The 24850-nt window shown below is 51.8% G+C and overlaps 8 protein-coding genes across 8 annotated transcripts; 7 read left to right on the plus strand and 1 right to left on the minus strand.

The window, feature by feature from the left end:
- Positions 1-880: 880 nt before the first annotated feature.
- On the plus strand, positions 881-2071 carry A1O5_13435 (uncharacterized protein; the record flags this gene model as incomplete). Its single annotated transcript, XM_007754000.1, has 1 exon — positions 881-2071. The coding sequence occupies one exon, from the start codon at positions 881-883 to the stop codon at positions 2069-2071; it is 1191 nt and encodes a 396-aa protein (XP_007752190.1).
- A 294-nt stretch (positions 2072-2365) lies between these two features.
- A1O5_13436 (uncharacterized protein) lies at positions 2366-3646 on the plus strand (the record flags this gene model as incomplete). The annotated part of the gene is made up of 1 exon (XM_007754001.1): positions 2366-3646. The coding sequence occupies one exon, from the start codon at positions 2366-2368 to the stop codon at positions 3644-3646; it is 1281 nt and encodes a 426-aa protein (XP_007752191.1).
- A 1512-nt stretch (positions 3647-5158) lies between these two features.
- On the minus strand, positions 5159-5965 carry A1O5_13437 (uncharacterized protein; the record flags this gene model as incomplete). Its single annotated transcript, XM_007754002.1, has 1 exon — positions 5159-5965. One exon carries the CDS (start codon positions 5963-5965, stop codon positions 5159-5161), a length of 807 nt encoding a protein of 268 aa, XP_007752192.1.
- A 1698-nt stretch (positions 5966-7663) lies between these two features.
- Positions 7664-9400, plus strand: A1O5_13438 (uncharacterized protein; the record flags this gene model as incomplete). Its single annotated transcript, XM_007754003.1, has 1 exon — positions 7664-9400. The coding sequence occupies one exon, from the start codon at positions 7664-7666 to the stop codon at positions 9398-9400; it is 1737 nt and encodes a 578-aa protein (XP_007752193.1).
- A 2298-nt stretch (positions 9401-11698) lies between these two features.
- A1O5_13439 (uncharacterized protein) lies at positions 11699-13755 on the plus strand (the record flags this gene model as incomplete). The annotated part of the gene is made up of 6 exons (XM_007754004.1): positions 11699-11794; positions 11883-12317; positions 12380-12464; positions 12535-12611; positions 12676-12886; positions 12947-13755. The coding sequence occupies 6 exons, from the start codon at positions 11699-11701 to the stop codon at positions 13753-13755; spliced, it is 1713 nt and encodes a 570-aa protein (XP_007752194.1).
- Positions 13756-15136: 1381 nt separating this feature from the next.
- On the plus strand, positions 15137-17785 carry A1O5_13440 (nitrate reductase [NADPH]; the record flags this gene model as incomplete). Its single annotated transcript, XM_007754005.1, has 1 exon — positions 15137-17785. The coding sequence occupies one exon, from the start codon at positions 15137-15139 to the stop codon at positions 17783-17785; it is 2649 nt and encodes an 882-aa protein (XP_007752195.1).
- A 1705-nt stretch (positions 17786-19490) lies between these two features.
- On the plus strand, positions 19491-22952 carry A1O5_13441 (nitrite reductase [NAD(P)H]; the record flags this gene model as incomplete). The annotated part of the gene is made up of 2 exons (XM_007754006.1): positions 19491-19633; positions 19718-22952. 2 exons carry the CDS (start codon positions 19491-19493, stop codon positions 22950-22952), a joined length of 3378 nt encoding a protein of 1125 aa, XP_007752196.1.
- A 385-nt stretch (positions 22953-23337) lies between these two features.
- On the plus strand, positions 23338-24796 carry A1O5_13442 (uncharacterized protein; the record flags this gene model as incomplete). Its single annotated transcript, XM_007754007.1, has 2 exons — positions 23338-23449; positions 23556-24796. 2 exons carry the CDS (start codon positions 23338-23340, stop codon positions 24794-24796), a joined length of 1353 nt encoding a protein of 450 aa, XP_007752197.1.
- Positions 24797-24850: the final 54 nt, after the last annotated feature.

Below are 24850 nucleotides of genomic sequence, written 5' to 3' on the forward strand. Positions count from 1 at the left end.
TAGATAGACTAAAAGATATATCTCTATCTATTACTCTTTTTAATCACATTACTAAATATAGTAGTACTTAGTAATATCTTATATAATCCGGAAGAATATTAATCCGTTAAGATAATACTATTTTAAGATTTTTTAGTATTATTTAAGACTATTTAAATAACTTAAATATATTTACAATATAAATATATGTATTTACAATATAAATAGTTAACCTTGACTATTTAAATAGTAAATAAGGCTCAAAAGTATTTAAATTATTTAAATAAAACCACACTGGTAAGATGTAACAGGATAGGGCGACTTGTGAAACCGTACTCTTCTCTCCGGATTGGGACAAAGGCTGACATAGAAGTTGATACCGAGGCTGATACCCACAAAGCTCCGTGTGAATCAATGTGACAGGTAATAAGGGAATGTCCACACCCTCTCTACTCGATAAAGGTCGGGTCATCGGCGTCATCACTGTTGAGCTTCTTTGGTTCTTGCAAGCGATAGGTGAGCAAAGGTGAAGCCGCCGCCGCCAAGCTGTTAGTGGTCGTTGCAGCGTCCATCGGCACCAATGGCACGAGGCTGGCACAAGGCTGTGTTACACAAGGCTAGCAAGGGGCAAGAAGGAGTCTTTGGGGGTTGCGAGATCCCCCCTCTTCTCCGTCCTCCCCTTTCACCGTCCCGCACTTTGGATTCCTTCTTCCCTCGCCTCTGCCCACGGTTTAAACCCAGAAACCCAATGTTGATGATCATGAACTGTCGTCACCACGGCGGTGCGGGCAAAATCTAACTCAATAACTCCACCCCCCTACCCAGTAGCCAATACTCTGCTCTGTTCTGTACTGCTACACCTTCTCTCATCCTCTGCCATCACTGCTGCCTCTTATTCCCCATGGCTGACGGGACTAACCCCTCGACACGAAAGCGAAAAGCGACATCGCCCGCCGCTGACGTCCATCGACCTGAAATCCCACCTTCACCCGGCTCATCCATTTCTGAAGACTCTTCCATTTCCGCCACTGGGCGCTGGCTCCGAGGTCAGCCAGATCACATTGAGCACTGGCTTAGAGGGCTCCCCGATCCTCTGGACGGGTACGCGTTCGACGATGAAGAGCCTCCGCATCGACCTCTATCTGTCGACAACTGTGATATAAACCGAGAGAAATATTCCTGGTATTGCACCTCGTCCTACCTGGACGCGTTGGCAGCCTCGCACAGCTTTCCGACCTCGTCGCCGGCTGGACTTACGGACTACGATGAAACATATTGCAGCGCAGTGCTTTTGAGACCTCGCATCAACCCTGATCTTCTTTTGTTCCACGCAGACGTGTGCGACAGCCTCGCGGGCCAATCTGAATACACGATCATGATGAGTCTACACATCTTTGTCGCGCCATCGGCCGAGTACCAATATATGCTTGACAAGGAGCCTGAATTCAAGGGCCTCGCAGAATATTATGACCACCCTTGGATCAAGACAATGGCGTTTGACGGACCTCCTCCACAGCCAGATCACACCTATGGATTTCACCCCTCCAAATTCACAAAATTCCAGCGGAGAAAACTCAACATGAATCCATCCGGCGAATTCTACCACGTCGCAAAGCACGACCTCTGGTTCCCCTTCCTGACTAGCCACTGCAAATGCGGCAGGAGAGCGCGCGAAATAGGCGAGCGGGCTGCCCTCCATTCCATGACCGTCGCCATGCAAGCTATTGTTAACCTCTATCGGAGAGCGAATCGTGCCTGGGAGTTACACAGGACGATCCGCGGATTTTCCATCGTCTACGATGAGAAGAGTGCCGTTATCTTTGGCCATTATGCCGAAATTGACGGCCAACGGACGTCCTTCTACCGGGACGTCATCAAGAAGGTTGACCTCACCGACGAGACCGAGAAATGGACTTGTTGGCGATTTGTGTTGAACGTTTGTCAATATTATTCGTCGAGCTTTCTCCAGCAGCTTCAAGAGGTGATTGACGAGCTGCCTGATCCCGCCGAAGCTGCAGAAGTCCGCCCTGGACCTGCCGGCGGCGGCGGGGATTCGACGGATGCAGCGCCGAGTATTGAGATCTTGGACTAAAAGTTGGCTTCCTTTACAACGGTTTGTTACTTTGTGTTTGCAAGCAGTAGTTTTTACGCCCCTTGGTTAATATGACGAACTGTGCCAAAATTGAGTGTAATCAGGCGTCCCTTGACTCCCTTTTAGCTCCCGAGTAATTACCCTGTACAGTATCTCGCGTGTAGTGCGTGGCCTGTGCGACACGATCACGTGTTTTCGCGTTTTCCCATCGACGTGCCCCCACCCGTAATTGAACCATGTCAATGTCACCAGTGCCGGCTCCATTTGTGTCAGTGCCAGGTCAACCTCGAAAATATGGAGGAGGCTCTCTACGACGCTCTCACGCCTGTCCTCTGCATACCCATCCTCACTGCCGAGTTGTCTGCTCTGCTTTCGAAACCAACCGCAGCCGCAGGGAGGCAGGAAGAACCCGAAAATCAACAACGAGAACAACTCTTGTCACATGCCGAAGCGTTCTGCAGTTCTCTAGGCCGAGATCACCCGCAGCACGAGGACGAAGAAGAGAGGGACAAGCTCGGAGGTTTGAGACAATGTACCTGGACGAGGCTAGACAATGTCGGCGCTGGTGATAACGAGCGGCACTCCGCAGTTCAAGTTGGAAGGAGGCGTAAGAGGAACACGCAGGATGATCATAATGATGATGATGATGATGATGATGATGACGGACACACACAAATTAGAGGGCTTTCCGTATCTCTTCTCTACGAGAAAGACGCGTTCCATTTTGTGATATACACGGCCTCTCCAAGATCTGGCCTCTCAAGGCGCAGTCGGATTGCTGCTGCCACAGATCAACGCTCCACAGAGTCAAGAGAAGAGCCTGCGATTGTCCTGTCAAAGTCGTCACCTGCCGCCCTGAAATCATTTACCAAATACATCCTCGAGGTCTTTGCGCTCACCGTTATCTATCCCTTTGACCCCTGGCCGAGTTTGATGCAGTCCACACTTGAAAATTACCTGACAATAGTCTGCACTGGTCTCCCCATTGACGGCGGCAGCGGCCTGCAAGCCCTTCAAGACCACTTCAGCAACATCATCGGCAAAATCGAACTCACCATCGGCATCTCCCATCCTATAGCCAAGGCTCTGAAAAAGGTGCAGGTCATCATTCCCGCTAGCGCATTCCTTACATGGTACCAACCCGTCGAGCCCTCGGGAGGAGAAAGCCGCAGGCCCACGAATACATTCTTGAGATGGGTGGCTGATTTGGTCAAAGCTAAGTCGGGCCTTGCCCTACCTGTATTCTTCGAGAACGACGGCTTGCGCACCGAGCAACATGACCATTCCGAGGGTGACGATGACAACGAGGACAACGATTCGCCAAACGCCCTTGCTGCCTCAAGAGACCAGCATGGGTATCTGACGATGAGGATATCAAGGATATCAACCGAAGCATATGTCATGTCAGCCTCGGGCTTGAAATTCAAGTCCCGCGCCGTCCATGCGGCAGCGATGGCTAGCTCGGACGTGGACAAGGATGGAGAGAACTGCGTCTGTCTTGCAAACAGAGATCTTTTGCTGGCCATAATCGACGCCGCGCGACACGACCAGCAGCGGTGGGCCGGCGTGACGTGACATTAAAGACACGAAGCGGTGGGCAGGATGATCAGCCAAGTGATAATGCTTAGATACCTGTATGGTAGATTCAAAGCTGCGTCGGTTGTCATGATGCACCTTGGGATGGTATGATACAGCAAAGCAAGCGGGCAAGCAGGACAGGCGATAACGATGTTTACGAAATGGAATGGAAGTTCATCACGACGGACGAAGGATCAAAATCCAAGATCCAAGATCCAAGATATCCAATTCTCTCCTCGCCTGCTTTCTTTTCTCTTCCGCGGGACGAGACGAGACCAGAAAGATCATAAGTTCTACCGGGATCCAAGGAAGACAGAAAGCGAGAACATTGATGTCTTGGATGTCTCCATTACATCAACAGATAGTACCCAGTATTCGACATCTGGGTGCGCAGGTAGCCGGGTTTCGATGCCAGTGTAAAATATGCCAAGGCGCTAGTAATTATGGCTATAAAAGTGGCCCCCCAGGCTATATATTTAGCTAGTTCTAAAACACTTTTACAAGTACATCTTATTCTACCGGGTATAAATCCAAGTTGTTAGGCTAAATTTTCCGCCAAATTTCGCGGTTGGTCTCGCCGCTTTTAGAGAGTTTCTTCCCCCGATGTTAAGATCGCTCCCCTGGTCACATCCTATGTTAGCCGCCACCCTCCTTTAGTCTCCTCCCATCGGTAGTGTTGAAGATCGACTAACCTTCTTATACACTACGTAACCAGTATTACTGCCATGGTCTAGAGAGAGAGAGAAAGACAAAATATTTAGATTTCAAAAGTGTTAAATGTTTCGAGGTCTTCAAAGCATTTCACCAACCAGGCGTTCTTTCGGGAACATCACAAGTCCACGAGAACACGGAGACCTCAAACGCGTTTCACCTGTTACGCTTCTATGGTTCCGCGTCAACAAAATCTCATCAATCCTGACCCGTCCGTAGGAGTCGGCTACCAAGTTTTAGAGATGGTGTGAGCTCAGGGTTGATTGTGGCAGCCGAGCACTATAATCTGAACTTACAGGAAAGAGTCCAGGTGTTTGTTTGGACAGACAGCTGGCATGTCTCATTTCCAGCTTTCTGCCTTTGCATTGCCAGACGGTCTTGATTGGTCTATACTGCATAGCATCGCAGTTCGTTGCAGCAGACTGGAGTGACGGCGTCGTCATAGCATCAAGGATATCTATCCGATACATCCAACAGACACATGCATTTCCTTGGTAAATTATTTTCCTGTGCGTTTACTCGGGCGGGTAAGTATCTCTCATATCTTGAACTTTGTGAGATCGATTCTAGAGATCATAGCAAAAATAGTTGTTGGCTTTGGACTACTAAGTGTGGGACAATGAATAAATACAGTGAAGCACCGAAACCAATGATATGAATAAGCGGTAACGACAGTCAAGCTTTGGCTGGTGATGTTTCTCTCTCTTTCAGAGGTGATATAGGTGAGACTTCCTTCGTGAACGAGATCATTCTCTCCCAGATCAACCGAATCGATCTTCTCCGCCAAACAGAGTGCCATCAATTGTCGGGTTCATATGTGTAGAGTGGTTGATTGCCAATCTTGTCACCGTCGAATTCGATGAAGGTTTTCGTGTCAGTAACATCCGAATCCTGAATCTCAGGCGCGATCCCATCCCTGTAGGTCATAACTGAGATGGGGTTTCTACTACCCCATAGCACAGCGCCGGTGTTGGTCTCCAATTCAGGGGCAAATTCATGTCTCAGTCCAAGCACGTGTCCCAGTTCGTGCAGAAAGAATTTGTGCAACTCGGGCTTCGTGTCGTCGTCAAAGCCTCGTTTGTACACATAGACTATGTTGAGATCCTTTTGATTGGGGAAATAGGCCTCCGCGACAACATCACCCAAATTTCCCCCGTATGCAAGGACAAAATTTGCGTCTTCCAATTTGTCGACCCAATTGAACGTGACGCCGACCGCTTTCCTATTCCACTCCTCGGCCGCCTCATTCAGCGCATTTGCAGCGTAGATTGCATCGTCTTCACCTCCAGGATATCCATTCATATATGTTGCAAAGTTAACGCTGCTGTTCTTCTTCCAGCGAGTGACGGAGACGAACAATCCGACGAAGATTCGTAGGAGAGAAGAATCCGTATCAAGCTGAACGGGGACAGGTTTCTGCGTCGAGCATCCAAATGTTGTTCCCGGCTTCAAAGCACTTCCTTCTTTATGCTCTGACTTCATTAATTTTGCCTTTTTAGGATTGAGAATCGCTAAGGCTTCCCCTGCAGGACCTTCTGTGAAGCCACGGATCCTGTCCTTTCTGCCCTGTTTGGTTCCGGGCGTGAGTACTTTTGGTTCAGACATCTTGGGCGGGTGTGCAATAGTGTACCACACCAAGCTCCAATGTTGGGATCCGGATTTATTAGGCTGTAGGAGCAAAAAAAAGATGAGAAGTCAGGTTAGGCTGGGTGAAAGGCCTAGGACAGCGGCAGCCACCATTATGTGCTTGTTTCTGCTCAGCTTCGCAGTAGGGCTGAGAGTTATTACGCGCAGCCATTGATTAAAACGCAAGAAGGTCGCGTGAGTCTCAGGCGGCCACATGATGCGGGTACGAGCGACACCCGATTTTCGACCGCGAATGAGTCGATGTCTTTCAGCTGCCAAGTTGTGCAGCCTTCAGCTGCCACGGCACTCACCTTTACCCATGTGAATTTTTTTCCGTGAGGATCCACAACTGACGAGGCTGGTCGGGGCGGGCCAAGCCTCTGCGTTCCACGGGCGGAGCGTTGTGGATTGGTCAACTTTTAATTCAACAGTCTTGGCATAACCTAATGCCTACCTTCGAACTCAACTTCTCGCTCCTGTATATTTTGAATCGCTTGTCCACACACGAGGAATCTGAGACAATGCACACAGTAAGCGGATTGACGTACAGCAAATCCCACGGAAGCTCCAACCCTTCATTCTTACATGGCTAAATCTCGTGGCGACAGTCCAAGGCACAGGGGAGCATCTCAACTAAGGTCGGAAGCCTGCTCAAAGCCCAAGTACATCTCCTCGCATTCACCGGTCTATGGGCAAGTCGGACAAGTAAGCTCAGCTGAACTTGGCAGCCATGCTCAAATGCTCTGTTGAGGATTGAACTACTCCAGAGACTGCTCGGAATGGTGCATCAACCATTTCCAATCCATTTTCGGTGGCCGGACCTCAGCATGGAGTCGACCACCTTCAAGCGAACTGTAGGAGCTCCTCTACATCACAGCTCGACAAACACGATGTAGGGTACGGAAAAGCAAGCACCGCATTGGAGGGTTGCCCTGGGCATTCTTCAGCCGCACTTGGACCGTCTCGTGTTCCCTGTCTGGGCAACATCGCAACTTACGAGCAACCCTCGGCGGGATTGCTGATACACGAGCATCACGGCCCGATGATTGGGGTGCTGATCTCACCCAAATATCAGCAGCTGGACAAACATGATGGCTCTTGAACCGATTACGAGATTCGTCATGTCTTGTAGGCAGGAGAAGGTCTCCTGGGCTCACTATCACCTTCCTGCCAGACGCTTGAAGAAAATGGAGCATAAAGGCTGGTGATCCATCTTTCCATTCCATGGTTGTCCGTTTCAACCGGATTCTCCTCATATTATTAGCCCCCACAAGTGAGTATCATTCTACGTCTTCGCCTAACTATTATCCCTCCCCAAATATGAGCGGCCCTCCACTGCCTCCGCAATTGCCTATGCTACTGCCCTCCGGCCTACCGCCAGATGTGGATATTGAGCAGCCCCCAAATTCTGTACCACATATTCCACCATTGCATCATCCCCCTTTTCCTATCCCTCACCCTACGCTCCCCGGAGGACCCCCTTTCCCCATTCCCTTCCGGACCGTCCGTGGAGGCTGTTGGTTAGTCAATTATGAACCGTCGGGAATTGGGCTTGTCGCTTATGATGGCACACTCCGCGTTGAACACAATGCCGGTGGTACAACGGCCAGTGGTGACCTGTATCAACGTCCTGTCATTCTCCTACCAAGCTTTCCTCCACGTCCACCACGCAGAATCATGCTGCCGCCACCAAACCCTGCGAATGGTATCCCTATCCAGCCTCGAGGAAGTTACCGCTACTATCTACGCATCACCAATATTCCCGAGATATTTGTGTTCGGAAATTCCTTCAGCCTCGGATTTGAATTGTGGCGCTTCGATGTTACCACACGCAGCTGGATGGCTACGCCTGAGGCTACCCTCACCGCAAAAATGTCCTGGACCACCGCCCCAGTCGGTTACCCCGGTGAATACCTCGAAGGGGATGCTAAAAATGCTGCTGGCGTCACAACTGGGCGTCTCAAGATGGGCTGGATTTCCGAATTCTATCGAAAAGTGACGATCGAAATTGATACGGTTGCCGGATCCGAGCGCCCACTAGGCAATGATGCGGGGGAAACATGGGCTACCGTCTTCTCAAAGGTCGGCTTTCTGGCGGACGTGAGGCGTAGCGATACCGACGTCACCAAGCCTGGTGATCCCGCCGATGATAGCTACAGTGATGCTGAGATGCATGCAGCTCTATTGGCCAGACGAGACCCTGTTGATCTGGACGCTGAATGGCATTACCACATCCTCGCCGTTCGTCACATCGAATCTACGGAGAGAGGCATCATGTATGATTGGCGGGCCACCGACTCAAACAACGTTCCTCGTGAAGGACTTGGTATAGCCTCCCACTGGCTGGTGGACGACATCCCCTTATGGGGTGATGTGCGCAATACTAGATGGGGTGCGTCCGCTTCTGCGTATTTCCGGACTGCTGTCCACGAACTAGGGCATGCATTTGGTCTTCAACACAACGAAATTGACAACGGCTATATGCGCACCAGTCCTGACATCGCGGCACAGCCTGGAGGGCCTTTCCCGAGGCAGATAAAGTGGGCATTCGCAGACGACGACCTGAAGCGTCTTCGCCACTGGGCCGACGTTTTTGTCCGTCCGGGCGGTTTGGAATTCACTGCAGGCTACACGACGATTCTTCCAATCACCCCGACGGATCTTAACGTCGAAATACCCAACCTGAAGCTCAACGTCAAGCCCGTACCCAGCGAGGTTCCACTCGGAGCCCCTGTTCGCGTCGAACTCGAGTTGGTGAATGATGGTGACACGCCGATCGAAGTCCCCGAGAATATCAGTCTCAAGTCTCCCTTCATCTCCGGAACCGTCACCTCTGCCGGAGTTCCACCCCGGACATTCAAACCTCTGCTCTATTGCACAGATTCTCGCCGTATGACAATATTATACCCTGCAGGGTCCAACCAGACGAACTCACTAATGTCTTCACTTACCCTCCTGCGTGGCGCCGAGGGCCCTTTGTTCCCTGTGTCCGGGGTTTTCGAAATCAAAGTCACGCTGACCTGGCCATTGGAAGGAGGCCAGAGCAGGGCTATTGCCATCGGAAGCGCGACTGTCTTTATAACTCCAACCGCAGATCCGTCTCACGCTGCTGCGGCCCATAAGATTCTCACCACGCCAGATGCGCATATCCTCCTCATTCTCGGTGGCGATTGCAACAAGCTCAAGAGCGGGAAGGAAGCCATCACCGCGGCAATCAACGACAGGACCCTGAAGCCTTACTACGCGGCTATCGAAGCGAAGAGACTGGCAACCAAGTTCCAAGGAAAGCGGAATGAGCAACTGAGAGTTGCTGTGAGGCTGATGGAAGAAACAAAGGGTGCTGTCATGACTTCTGGGGAGAGGGCAAAGCTCCAGAAACTAGAGGTAATTGATGCGACTGCATCTCAGGATTGAAATAAAGGCCGCTACGAATACTAAGGCCCATTGAAGAGCTATTCCGGCGTGGAAAAGTTTGGTATTATTGAAGTTCTACTACAGTATGCAAACTGAACCATCATCGTCCGACGAAAATACTGCCATTAACACAGGTGCTGTATTCAGTTCTAGTCAAAGATCTTGGTGTCGTGCTGGGCTGGAAAAACCATGCGATTGCCCATTCACGAGTGGTAGCAGAGTGGGAGACACGCGATTATATTGAGTTAAGGTGGAGGAAAAAAATTTCTTCGGCGCAATAGCGCCGAATTAACATTCTTCTAGATGACTAATCTAGTTATTCAATTTTTAATCAGTATATTGTAACAGAGCACTTCAGGGTTCGGCGTGCACGTGCAACAACGCACAGAGGCCTGTCCAGCAGATCGGGAATCGAGAACGCGTTTCTGGTTGACGCTGACAAGACAACACCACCACCAACACACCTAGAGAGGTAGCGGCTAGAGCAACGAACGCCTAGCACAGCGGCAGCATCGAGGAACAGGACAGGACTGATGAAAACACTCAGGAATTAGGTAGACAGCGCCAAAAAGCCATAGAATTCATGATACTCTGCTCAATCTGTTCAATCTGTAATGAATGGCACACTGCCAGCACGGTAAACTGTTCCGCACCCCCTTCTCTGCCAGCCCATTTAGGTTTGATATGTGACCTGACAGATCTCTGCCTGCCACCGCTCTACCAGCCCAGCACAGCACAGCCACCTCGCCTTGTTACAATACTATACTCCCTTCAGAGCCCCCCCTCGCTAATGCCGAGCGTTCTCACTCATTCTCCGAAGTCGATGACAATAGTAGTGTGACTATTTTAATGCGGGTTTGGTCTAGCGGCAGGTGTCGGCTGTGGAGGGGATCATACAGAGCGTACCTTAATACATGACAGATTTCACCGAAGCTGAGCTTGTAGTGGTGAAATCAAACAGGGTTAGCGGATTCTGATGGATGCGCGGATACGAAAATTCCATGACAAATAGAAATTAGGCGTCAAAATCAGCCGAACTGTGCATCGCAAGGGCGAGGGCGAATTCCGATTTTGAACCTCGCATTGTCGCTGCTCACTGTAGGTTGCTGACCTTATAAGAAGAATGCTTTCGTGTTGTCAAATTCAGAATGTGGGAAAGGACTAAGCGGGAGGAGGAACGGCAACAGCCACAAGGACTGGCTGTAGTCCTTGTGGCCAATCCCATATTTCTCTGCCGTGATCTTACTTTTTCAGCCAGCGAAACTACCTCTCAATATGGACGGGACAGCCCATTTGGGTAATTATCGAGTGAAGCAGGTGTGATGGATCGGAGGGGGACCCTTCGATGCTAAGCCCATTAGCCGGATGAAGCAAGCATTGATCATGCCATGTACTGTGGATTGCATACTGTAAGTGCTCGACGAGCCTTGTCGGTGCCGCACCACGGTTAAAGCTAGCTCTGTCTAGCTTCGGCAAACGAATATTTCGACACTCACTGTCTTGCGAAGCCACTTCATGGTGATACATTTGCCCTCGTGGGGAATCCTTAGACTTAGGGAGCATATGCCTTGTGCGCATTGGAGGACGACAAATTTTTGTCCTGGAACTTCCAGACGCCGTTGTGGAGTCGATAGCGGCCTGGGAAACCCTCAAACAATTCGCCTTGCGATCCGGCTGGCGCGTCATCTCGATTTCTCTATAGTGAAGATATTCGGTGTGACGGGGATGTGATCAATGTGGCTGGCTGAAAAACTTGACGTCGATTACAAGGATTGGTGGATAGAGCGCTGCTCTACAGCTAGTGCCGCTGCAGCTAGCTGTCGGGCTGCGAGACTGACGTGGATTCTCCCCACTGGCCGCCCGCGGGCGCGAGCCTCACATGGGGCCAGTAACTCCCCTCCTCGGCGATGCGTGCACAATACTTCGAAGTAAAGCGTAGGATGACGTGTAATGTGCTAGAAAGCATAGAAGGACGGCGGTTCTTAGTACAGCTATGAATTCTCCTCTGCGCTTCTTCATCCGCAAGCCATCCTGTCCCTATTCCCAAACTCTGTTCCGCCAGTCGCAGCCTTACCATGATTCCAAATATTCGGCCCTGCGCCCACGATGACAAGTCCGGCCCGTACCCTAACCGCAAGCGACTCATTATATGCTGTGATGGAACCTGGAACAACACTTGAGTAACCCTACTAGTTCTACCATTGCCCTTCTAATGTGGATCGCAGAAATGATAAGGCGGATCCAGCCAGCAATGTCAGCCGCCTTTCCGGCGCCTTCACCCGCAAGTGCTGCTCCGGCATGCCCCAGATCGTTTATTATCACCCCGGCGCGGGAACCGAGGTTTTTAACACTGCGAAGGTCCTCGGAGGTATGTTTGGGGTTGGTATTCCTCAGGTGAGTTGCATCTGCTGTTATGGCTAGTTGTCGAACCTAGTAAACGATTGCCTGCCAGAGAATAAGTTCGCTCAGCTGTGCATTACAGGATATTGTCGAATGTTATCGGTTCATCTGCGACAATTACAGGCCCGGCGACGAGATAGTTATGATCGGCTTCTCGCGTGGCGCCTTTACGGCCCGTTCTGTCGCTGGCATGGTGTGCGCGCTTGGCTTCCTCAACCGCGCTGGCATTGACCAACTGCCACATATCTTTTGTGACTACAAGAATTGGTTGACGTGGACGAGCGAGTCCAAGTACAACAAAAAGGTTCAGCTCTTGGGCTTCACGCTCGACAACTTACGCAGGGTAAAGAAGATGGAAGAGTTTAGGGCCCAAAATGGGTCGACAGAGTACACCGAAATAACACCAAAAATACTTGACACCGAGAAGGAGGAACTGTTCGAACGGATGAAGTTGATAGCTGACGGTGTTAGTAGGGCAAAGCAGATGGCCGAGGAATACCGGAAAATGCTCGTCAGAGTAGGTAGCCTCTATCCATCCCTGCACGCTATCTCTTGTTATACGCTAAGAAAAAGACATAGCACGAAATGTCTTTAACCACCCGGACTAAAGACCAGAATGGAAGGGTGGAGTTTGTGGCGATGGAGGGAAAGGTCAGAGCGATTGGTGAGTCCGTTTCCAACCCTGCTTTGCCGATCCCTTTCGATTGCTGCTAATGAAGAATTATCTTTATTAGGTGTCTGGGATACCGTGGGAAGCCTCGGCATACCGAAACTTCCATTGTTCCACAACGGTGAACTTCGAGCTGAAGAGGTACGGCTGTCAGCTTGGGGATTCTCAAATCTACACCTCATATTTCGACTGATCAGCCTGATAGATTCGGTTCGAAACTCTTTGTGTTCACCCCAATGTCGACTACGCCTTCCACGCCATTGCTCTAGATGAATGGCGCACCTCCTTTAGCCCTACCATGTGGGAAAAAGGGGACAACGGTGGCACGAAACTTCGTCAGGTCTGGTTCCCAGGCAACCATGGCAACGTCGGAGGTGGTTGGCAAGATCAGCAAATTGCGACTATCGCACTTGCGTGTACAGCCTCATCCATCGCTTGACGTATAGCAAGAAGTTGAAAAAGCTAACTAAAAGTAGGGATGGCCGATCAACTGACATCGATTGGGGTTGAGTTCAGTAGAACGGAGATGTTCCGCATGTTCTATTCGATCAACCCTGGCGTCGAGGTTCGGGAGTGGGGCATGGGCCGCATCTGCCACCCAACTGGCATAACCACAATACCCGACAAGTTCCATGCATGGGCTGCGCTGCCCTATCGGAAAATTACCGGAGCGGACACCGGCGTCACCACGCGCAAGCCGGGCATGTACAGGCTGAACAAAGCCGAAGAGCTCGTACACCCGTCGGTGCGGATCCGCTACCAGTACTACGGCCGGGATCTGGACGACGTTAAAGTATGGGACTGCCGAGCCTTGATTGGGAATGGCTACGAACTCAAGAAACAGAGGTTGGGAGAAGATGCCCAGCTGGGCAACGTAGAAGACGCTTTTGACACCTACAACAGCGTGGGGGGACCGGTGACTCCATTCTACAACGTCCCTCCGGAAGACGCGAAGACACCGCTGGTCCGCGTCGAAGGGCCCCTCCAGAAACACATATGGAAGCTCACCAAGCCGGGCCACTGGTGGTTTTGGGAAAAAGACGGAAATAAGCTGTTCGAAGAACGCATCGGTATTTGGGAGCGCATGTTTATCCGGGCCAATCACTTACTACTGAAGAAGCAACAGAAAGCGTCCATCAGCGAGGTAAGAGGGCGGGACATCGAGAAGGACGTGCAAATACGACGAAGCTCGGATGATTATGAAAGGAAGTATGGTTACCACGATGTTATGTGGTGGCAAGAACCGTTTGTGACCGACCAGGATATAAACCTCCAGCCAGTGTGAACACCCACTCCGTCATTGACTGTGTTCACGATATGCTGACAGTCCTGATTTGAGCCTCTTGAGACTATCCTTGGTCGCCTTGTGTCAAGCATTGATCTCATGGCCATAAATGTCGGTATTTACAGTTTCTCACCACTTCTGATTGGCCCTTCTTCTTTCTCGATGGCCTGTTCTTCAATGCCTCTCTCGTGGCCTTGACTTCTTCCGAGACGTTACGCATCCCTCGGACGAAAATCACGCCTAATCTCGTGCTTAAGTCTTCCTGGCCAGTCGCTGTTAGCCTCATTTAGTGACACACTTGGCGCTGCTGAATTAGGAAGAGAGGAATGGTTAATGGCTGGAAACTGCATCGGCGTCTTGCACTTGAGAAGAATCGCGTGGATCAACGATCTCGAAGTTGAATATATCTTCAAAAGGGTTGTTCTCAGCCATTCCGTGGGCTTGATATGGGAGGAGAAGGAGGTGTCGTCGGATGTTGATGACGGTAGGCAAGGAGCCAATGTCCCGAACTGACCGCGCAGTGTACAACGGCTCCCTCGACACCTGTTCCCGCGCTTCACCTCCCAACAGCAGACGCGTAGCGATGAGCCATGACAGTGCTTCGTCGACATTAATGCTGTTGGATCAGCCTTGATTGGAATCATTGTGGCTCGTGGGCACATGCGCGTATCGTTTGCTGCGATGCCATTTTTCCTGCCATTGATAATTCGCAGCATTCGCCATAATGACCGTCTCGATAAGCTTAGTAAAGTCGGCAAGGCTGAGATTATGATATCTGCTTATTTTACTCGTCTTCTTGCTGCTAAGGATGGTCAGTAAGCGTACACTCGCGGTAAAGCCCGAATACTCGAGCAGTGTTGATCCTCTCGCTTGACTTTCCACTCTCATATTCAACGCAGTCAAGAAAATAACCTCGTTGCTACAAGTAGACTAAGTACTTGCGTAAGAGTATTACAGCCTCAAACCAGTCTAACCAGACAGAGCAAGGCCCATAGATAAGCGGAAGGTACAACATCTCCTCGCAATACCACCACCAGCGATTACCACCCTGTCCCGCGGATCTTGATTCTTTTTCTGCAGTTTTGCTCTGTCCCTTTCTACATGAATTGGAGACAGTAGACGAACAAATGATGAATCTCGAACACCCCATCGCTGCCGCAGGTTGCCCTGGGTGGGCCTTATCAGCCCCTCGAGACTCGATGACGCTCCCGATTCTAAAGGTGAGCGCCATTATGCATTTGGCCGTCTTGGAACGGCCGCGTCCTGTTTCTTTTTCATCCTTTTCAACCTTTTCCTGAGGGTCATTTCCACGATTGTTATCGACTACGGAAAGGTTGCGAATCCCAGGATATCTTCGTCATCATATTCTCGCGTCGATAGAATGGAAGGTCCAAAGACAAACAACCAGGATATTCCCGAGAAGATCGAAGCGTTGCACTCTCAGCCGGCCAAAGATGTTCTTCCCCCGTCACCGCCACCCACTGACGGCAGTGTCTCAGATCTGGATGTTGAGAAGGTGGAAATACCACTTCCCCCGCCGTCTGTTAGCCCCAGCCAAGTGCTAGATGTTGATTTGAAGACACCGGACAGCCACATCCCGCGTGATCCCAGGCTGATCAGGCTAACTGGAGTACATCCATTCAATGTTGAAGCACCATTGACGGAACTCTTCAACGGGGGCTTCCTGACAAGTCCAGAATTATTTTATGTCCGAAATCACGGCGCTGTGCCCCAGGTCAAGGATGAAGAAATCATTGACTGGCAATTTACCGTGGAAGGACTGGTGGACGAACCAATGACAATATCGCTGAAACAGCTCATGACCCAATATGAGCAAGTGACCTATCCAATCACCTTGGTGTGTGCGGGAAACCGGAGGAAAGAGCAGAACATGGTCCGGAAAAGCAAAGGATTCTCCTGGGGCGCCGCGGGGCTGTCGACCGCTCTCTTCACCGGCGTGGTCATGTCCGATGTCATCAAAAGAGCCAAACCCAAGAGAAAGGCCAAGTACGTGTGCATGGAAGGCGCTGACAAACTCCCAAATGGATTCTACGGTACATCCGTGAAGTTGAACTGGGCAATGGACCCTAATCGCGGCTTCATGCTCGCCTACAAAATGAACGGCGAGGTGCTCCGACCTGATCACGGGAAACCTCTGCGGGCTGTCATTCCTGGGCAGATCGGTGGCCGCTCCGTCAAATGGTTGAAGAAGCTAATCGTCACAGATGCGCCCAGCGACAACTGGTATCACATCTACGACAACCGGGTCCTGCCAACCATGGTCTCTCCAGAAGAGTCGGCAAGCAATCCAAAGTGGTGGACGGATGAAAGATATGCCATCTACGACCTTAGCCCCAACTCAGCTATCTGCTATCCCCAGCATGAGGAGCAGTTGTGCCTCACGGACGCCCCCAGGACCTACCGAGCGAGAGGGTATGCGTACAGTGGTGGTGGGCGACGCGTCACTAGGGTCGAGATCTCACTGGACAAGGGCAAGACGTGGCGGCTCGCAGAGATTGACTACGTCGAAGATCGATATCGACAAGTGGAGAGAGATCTTTTTGGTGGCCGGCTTGACATGGCGTGGCGTGAAACTTGCTTCTGCTGGTGCTTCTGGTCAATCAACCTGCCCACCGAAGAACTCGCCAGGGCCAAAGATATCTTGGTACGGGCTATGGACGAAAGCATGAATGTTCAGCCTCGCGACATGTACTGGTCTGTGCTAGGTATGATGAACAATCTCTGGTTCCGCGTGACCATCACCCTCGAAGGCGACTATCTTCGCTTTGAACACCCAACCCAGCCTGCACTCATCCCCGGGGGCTGGATGGAGAGGGTCAAGAAGGCTGGCGGAAATCTCGCCAATGGGTTTTGGGGAGAGAAACTTGAGGGCGAAGAGGCGGTGGTCCCGAGCGAAGAGCAAGCGGCCAAGGAAATATCGATGGTCAAGGAAGGCTTGAAGAACGCTATCACGATCGACGAGCTACGGAAACACGACACCGAGCAGCAGCCGTGGTTCGTGGTCAATGGCGAAGTATATGACGGTACAGCATTCCTGAAGGAGCATCCTGGCGGGGCGCAAAGCATCGTTTCGGCAGCGGGTCTCGACAGCACCGAGGAATTTCTCGCAATTCATAGCGAAACTGCCAAGGCGATGATGCCCAAATACCACATAGGCTCACTCGACGAGGCCGCCAAAACTGCCTTGACCGCGGGCGAGACGGAGACTGACCAGTCTGCAAACCCTCCCGAGACCTTCCTCAACCCCAAAGCATGGAAGAAAGCTATCCTGCACGGCAAACGGATCGTTTCCTGGGACACACGCGTCTTTACATACAAGTTAGAGCACCCGGAACAACGCCTCGGCCTGGCCGTCGGACAACATCTGATGGTGAGACTGCGGGATCCCGCCACCCGCGAGGCGATCATCCGCAGCTATACTCCAATCTCGGAGATCAATGACCAGGGCTTCATGGAGATGCTCGTCAAAGTGTACTTCGCCAACGCAAACAACAAAGGGGGGAAGATGTCTCAAGCGATGGACACCCTTCCCATTGGGCATTTTATCGAGATGAAGGGCCCGATTGGCAAGTTCGAATACGTCGGAAATGGCAAGTGTCTCGTATCGGGGAACGAGAGACTGGCCAGGTCGTTTGTCATGATCTGCGGAGGAAGCGGGATCACCCCAATCTACCAGGTGTTCCGGGCGGTAGTGCGAGATCCCAACGACAAGACGCAGTGCATCATCTTTGACGGAAACCGACTGTTCGAGGATATCCTGTGCCGGGAAGAGCTCGACGCTCTGCTGGTGGGCAACGAGCACAGGTGCAGAGTCCTGCACACCCTCACGAAAGCGCCGGAAGACTGGACGGGGCTTCGAGGACGCATCACGGGCCAACTGGTTCAAGACCACTACACCAGGACGGACGACACGCTGATTCTGATTTGTGGCCCGGCGTCGATGGAACAGACCATGCATAAAGTGCTGCTGGAACAGGGGTGGGGTGAGGACCAACTCGTGTTCTTCTGAGACGTTGCATTGTCAGCGATGGGTGAAATTTGAAAGGAAAGGCATCGTGGTGCAAAACAGGGGACACGGGAGTCAGTGTCAGCCGTATACTCCATACATCCAGAATGTTGTTGGTTATGTGATCTTGTCTCCCCAGGCACCGGCGACACCGTCAGCAGCGAGGAGAGAATGGACCAGATGACATAATCCGAGCGAGTCTGAGTAAGTTGTTGAACGAAAGGCAAACCCCCCAGTCGCCGTATACCTCAAGTACGGTTTGATGCTAGAGAGGGAGGGATGGGGCGAGTGAAAGCCTCTTTCACCTGAGCACTCGACTCGAGTGACCATTTAACCAAACGCCACCGAGGCCTCAATCGGTCTTAAACCCTCAAATCTCATAAATTTGTCCGCAGGGCCCGATAGGTATGAACAGAAGCGAGCGCCTTGCAGCCTTGGGGGTTCTTTTTTGCTCAGCCTCGAGTTTTGGGAGAGTTGAGGCCGCGGAGAGTTTGTCTTGAAAAATATGGGTTAGGGAAGAAGAGGTAAAGCAAAAGTGAAGAAATGTTCGCAGGTCCAGAGCGATTCAGCTTACGACATTCTTGTATTGCGACCCCAAGTCGTTCAGGCAGCATGCCTTATCGAGGAGCTTTTGTTGAATGAATTGATTTGCATCTTTGATCCAACAAAGAGCCGAGATATGTTGAAACTGGATGGATAAGCGGACCCTCTGGACAGTTCTTTGAAATCCAGGCAAAAGTAGCAGTTTCACATCGGATCTTCTGGTCCGACCCATGGGAAGCTCCGAGCATGTGTGGAAACGGGCGTCTGAGTGAGCCTTATGTTTGGAGTAAACATGTCGTAGAATAAGGCGGGGGGAAGCCGCGGACAAGGATATGGATACCTGGCACAAGACCAAGGTGTTTTCTACAAGTCGCGAAGAGCAGTGCAGTAATAACACATAAGTAAACTATCGACGGGGTACAAGGTACTGGGAACTCGGTACAGTATGCGGAATATGTAGGGAGTACTTGTACAGCGAGTGCTCGGCACGTGCAACAGTTCCGCCGAATTTGTCATGACAGGCTTTTAGGGATTATTAGCACAAGCCTGTTACAGCAAGTTACAATACGCCAAGGCGCTAGTGGTGCTAGTACTCGGTAGATCGATCGAGATGCGCTAGCGAGCTTGTTATCGCTCGCGTCTCGTAGCCACTCAGACCTGGACTCTTATCTCTGTGCTCCACGTTCCGTCGAATCTCCAGAGCCCGTGGAGAAAGAGATCTTCAGTCTCTTCCGCGATCGCTTTCCCTATGTCTAGGCCTTTTGTGTGAAGATTGACTGACGATAGACGATGACAGGGCGATATTCGCCATTGGCTCTGCAGAGCACCGAGGATGGACGGGAGCAAATCGTAGCCTGAATCGGCTGACGTCGAGCCTTGCTGATAGGCACATCTGTTCGTCTCGTTGGCCGTCTGTCGTCGTGCTACATCCCCGCGGAAATCATGCCTTGCGTGAGTGGCGTCCGCGATTTTTACATGGCACGCAGAATTCCAGCCTGTCATTGTGAGGGCAATTGTTCTTCTTTTTTCTGACACCCTTCCGGATTTCGATGGGATCTCCTCGCTCAAAGCAAATCGGCTGTACCCTACCAATGCATCATCATTGAAGTACACGGCAGAATCATCTCAAGGGCGTCAACAGGCGAGGTGGGAAAAGGCCAACGCCATGTCTTGGTCAACATCGTCGCCGGGCATGGCCATCAGCCGTGTTCCGGAGGGTGTGGAAGTCAACGGTGACATAAAGCCGGCACCAACGCAAAGGAAGAAGGTGGTGGTAGTTGGCTTGGGGATGGTCGGGATCGCTTTTGTGTAAGTCTGTCTCGATTTGGTACTTCGACAGTGTGGCCGAGCTTGAAACCACACGAAGGCACTCAGCTGACAGGAGCTTCACAGGGAGAAGCTATTGAAACTCGACGCTAAGAGGCGAGAATACGACGTCGTAGTCATTGGCGACGAGCCCCATCTCGCATACAATCGTGTCGGATTGACAAGCTTCTTTCAGCACAGGCAAGTCGAGTCGCTTTACCTCAACCCGGAGTCTTGGTACAAGGGCCATCCATCGGGCTCTTTCAGCTACCATCTGAATACGTTGGCCACTGAAATCAAGCCGCAAGACAAAGTTATCGTAACGGCTCAAGGTGACACGATACCTTATGACATTTTGGTCCTGGCCACCGGGTCCGACGCTGTTCTCCCTCGGCATACTCCAGGCCATGATGCCAAAGGTGTGTTCGTTTACCGAACTATTGAAGATCTTCAGAAACTCATCGCATTCTCTGCAACCGTCAAGGGCACAACGGGATGTGTCGTGGGCGGCGGACTCCTAGGGCTTGAAGCGGCCAAGGCCATGATGGATCTGGAGGAATTCCAGCAGGTCAAGCTCATTGAAAGAAACAGATGGGTTCTGTCGCGGCAGCTGGACGGAGATGCTGGTGCCATGGTCGTCGAGCTCGTCCGTAACCTCGGACTTGACGTTATGCTTAGCAAGAGGGTTGGCAGAATTTTGACCAACGCGGACAACGCTGTGAGAGGTCTTGTCTTCGAAGACGGTGAGGAAATGGAGTGTTCTTGCATCATGTTCGCGATTGGCATCAAAGCGAGAGATGATTTGGCCAGGACTGCGGGGCTAAAATGCGCCGATCGAGGAGGAGGTGTCGTAATCGACAACAACCTCAGAACGAGCGACCCTCACATTTACGCCATTGGTGAATGTGCAAGCTGGGAAAATCAAACATTTGGTCTTATTGCACCAGGTGTCGAACAAGCTGATGTTCTGTCGTTCAATCTCACACAAGCCAAGGTCCACAGCCCTCGGACATTCAAACGACCGGATCTGAGTACGAAATTGAAATTGCTGGGCGTAGAAGTCGCCAGTTTTGGGGATTTCTTTGCGGACCGAGATGGACCGAAGGACCTCCCAGGGAGGCACGTCAAACGGGAGAACAAGAAAGGCATTGGAAGTCAAGACAAGGTCAGGAATCTCACTGACGGCCCGCCGCCTCCAGCCGTCAAAGCACTCACCTACAGAGATCCGTTTGCAGCTGTGTACAAGAAATATCTGTTCACCATGGATGGAAAGTATCTGCTAGGGGGCATGATGATCGGCGACACAAAGGATTATGTCAAGCTGGTGCCAATGGTTAAGAACAAGAAGCAACTGGAAGTGCCTCCATCTCAATTCATCATTGGCGCCTCGAAGGATGGCGACGAGAACGCCGACGACCTGACAGACGATACACAAATCTGCTCTTGCCATAACGTGACCAAGGGCGATGTTGCCAGCGTGGTCAAAGACGGCTCCTGCAAATCGATTGGCGACGTCAAATCTTGCACCAAGGCTGGCACAGGCTGCGGTGGTTGCATGCCTCTAGTCCAGTCCATATTCAACAAGGCCATGAAAGACATGGGCCAAGAGGTCTTGAACCATCTGTGTCCTCACTTCAAGTTCTCCCGAGCTGATCTCTACAACATCATCTACGTCAAGAAACTGAAAGACTTTGGTGCGGTCATGAGGGACAGCGGCAACGATCCAAATAGTCTTGGATGTGAGGTCTGCAAGCCCGCTATTGCGTCGATCCTCTCCAGCATGTTCAACAAGCATGTGATGGAACGACCACTCCACGGACTCCAGGATACGAACGATAAGTACCTGGGAAATATTCAGCGCAACGGGACATTCTCTGTCGTTCCTCGAGTCGCTGGTGGTGAGATCAGTCCCGACAAACTTATTGTCATCGGCCAAGTTGCCAAGAAATATGGTCTCTATACCAAGATCACTGGTGGCCAACGCATTGACATGTTTGGTGCGAAGAAGCAGGACTTGCTCGACATCTGGTCGGAGCTGGTCGCAGCTGGACTCGAATCAGGTCACGCCTATGCCAAATCCCTCCGCACTGTCAAGTCGTGCGTGGGCACCACGTGGTGTCGGTTCGGCATCGGAGACTCTGTTGGTCTCGCCATCAGGCTCGAAGAAAGATACAAGTCGATTCGAGCCCCGCACAAGATAAAAGGAGGTGTGTCTGGATGCGTTCGGGAGTGTGCGGAGGCCCAAAACAAAGACTTTGGCTGCATTGCGACGGAAAAAGGTTTCAATATCTTTGTCGGAGGGAATGGCGGAGCTACGCCGAGACACTCGGAAATCCTGGCCAAAGATGTCCCTCCTGACGATGTCATCCCCATCCTTGACCGATACCTGATGTTCTACGTCCGCACGGCTGATAGACTCCAGAGAACGGCCAGATGGGTAGAAAACCTGCCTGGTGGTATCCAATATCTGCGAGAAGTTATTCTGGAGGACAAGCTCGGTATTTGTGCAGAGCTTGAGAAGCAAATGCAAGAGCTCGTTGACACGTTCTTCTGCGAGTGGAACGAAGTCCTGAGCGACCCCACGAAGCGCAGAGCATTCCAACAATTCGCGAACACAGAAGATAACAGAGAGCCCGCCGTGGAGAAGGTTGAGGAGAGAGGACAGTCAAGACCAGCATACTGGGCCAAGGATCCGGTCCACGAAGACTTTAAAGGGACGAGATGGAGCAGTTTGACATGGCAACCTATTGTTGAGGCGAACAAGTTCCAAGATCTGGACACGGGCTCGTCACAAACCGTCATACGAGGTGACACTCAACTGGCGATATTCAAACTTAAGGGCAAGTACTATGCGAGTCAGCAAATGTGCCCTCACCGACGGACATTTGGGCTTTCCGACGGCCTTGTGGGTGAAGTGACCTCGCCCGACTGCAAGGAGAGCAAATTCTATGTCAGTTGTCCGTATCACAAGAGGAACTTCCAGTTGAATGGTGGCGTCGAATTTGACGAGAAGGATGCCGGTGCTGGCTCTTGCTCGAACGACAATACCATGTCGATTGCCACGTTCCCGGCCGAAGAGCGGGAAGATGGTTGGGTATATCTCAAGCTGCCGCCTGTGCAAGAGATGGACAATGTGCTTGGGACTGGAAAGTGGACCGTGAAGAAGGACGAAGCACCAAATCCGTTCGCAAGTCTTGACAAGATGCTTGGGTATGACAAAGGTCTGCGGCCGCAAAAGACTGTGGGCCCGGTGCCTGGAACAGGAAATGTGAGAGCTGGGAGAGAAATCGGGGTTGTGGCACAGAAGAGGATTGACTGGTAGTGATACAGCAATATGGAATGCAAATACATACATGTCTGGGTTTACTCTCTCTCTTCCCTTTCGTCAGTCGTCGCCGCCACAGCACGATGCGCCTGAAATCTCCAATGTCGCGGAAGCAAAAACCGCGCAAGGCTGAGCAAGGCTGGGATGAATGGGCCAACCACATCGAGGCTCTCCGGTACTTCTCGGCTACTAGCGTGTTTCGCATTGATATCACAACTTCGCTGCTGACAATTGCCGCATTCATCAGCTTCATCATCGTCTCCCTCTTCTCAGACCGGTAGATAGTCGCCTTCACCAGTATGCGCGTGCTTCGACCACTCTCTTGATTCCGAAGCAACAAGTCTCGTGGAGAGCGAGAGTACGAGGGCGAGGCGACTTCGTTATGAACGGGGCGTTGAACTCGCAACGGCATGAGCGTCTCACCTTTTTGGCGTTTTGCAAGCTTCTCCAGCTCGTCTCTTCTTACACGATCCCGCAATATGTAATCGACTATGGTGAGTAGAAGGCCAATGACAAGGGGGGAAATTGACTCTCGTTGCTACAATTTCTGGGGCTTGCAAGATCGAAAGCTGCGGCATACATGGGCTAACCATCCGTCAGCCCCAATCATCTGGCTACACTCCGATGACCCATATATGCCAAGTGACATCTTGAGCCATGTCTTGCACACGGCACCGAGGGTCGGCTTTGAGCCCATAACGGACGCGATGCCACTGAGAAATCTAGAGAATCTGTCCCTGTTGAACCGATACGGCAGGGACGGGACCGATGTCTACTTGACGGCGGTCGAAGACGTGTCCGTCTTCCCGGACTGGGTCCTCGGTGAGACACCTGATGCGACGGGATCTCTTCGAAATTCCACTGCATGCGCGGTCGTCGTTGTGGATAAGAAGGGAGAGGACGCCGACCGACAGGGCCAGCTGGTGTTGGACGCCTTCTACTTCTATTTCTACTCTTGGAACGAAGGGGCCGACATCTTGCAGGTGGTGCCGCCATTGAACAAGCTGTTCCCGGACAGCAAGCCCGGTGATCACTACGGCAACCATCTGGGTGACTGGGAACACAACATGATCCGGTTCGAGAATGGGAACCCGACAGGGATATACTTCAGCCACCACGCTGGTGGCGAAGCCTGCGCTTGGGAGGACGAGGCCTGCCTGTCGAAGCAAGGAGCAAGGCCGGTTGTCTTCAGCGCTCGCGGATCCCACGCAAACTACCCCTCGGAAGGAAGCCACGTCCACGACGAAGCACTCATCGACATCGCAGACAAGGGCCGGCGGTGGGATCCGGTCAAACGAGCCTACTTCTACCATTACGACCAGCACAGCGAGACCTTCAGCGCGGCAGACCCAGGCGGCACAGACCCAACCGACTGGCTGGCCTTTAACGGAAACTGGGGCGACAAACAGTATCCCGACTCGGATCCTCGACAAGAGACGGTCCCCTACTTCGGGCTCAAGAAATACAACAACGGGCCCAACGGGCCCAAGTTCAAGCACCTCGTGAGGCAAGGGCTGATGCCCGATGTGAAGGAGAAGGCCAATCTCATGAAGACGCTGGTCCACTGGTACATGGGCATGTACGGGTGCTGCTTGAAGGGCATCAACCCGTGGGTGGTTGTCGTCGGCCTCTTGGTTGCTTTGGCGGCGACGATAGGCCTGTGCGTCTTCACGCTCAGGAGAGTGCGGCCGCGATTAAAGGCCTGGGTCCTGGAGTGGAAGGAGAAGAAGAAGAGGAGGAGGAGGAAGAGGAAGACGGACGAATCTAAAGACACGGCAGAAGTCGAACTTCGGCTACTCGATCCCGACAGGGCAGAGGCCGAGGACGACGCGGAGGCATAGGAACAGTCCCCGCCGCTTGCTTTTGGCGCATTTGCAGCCCGAACAGCCAGATCT

Source organism: Cladophialophora psammophila (genome assembly GCF_000585535.1).
Source record: "Cladophialophora psammophila CBS 110553 chromosome Unknown aczJe-supercont1.57, whole genome shotgun sequence".
NCBI lineage: Eukaryota > Fungi > Ascomycota > Eurotiomycetes > Chaetothyriales > Herpotrichiellaceae > Cladophialophora > Cladophialophora psammophila.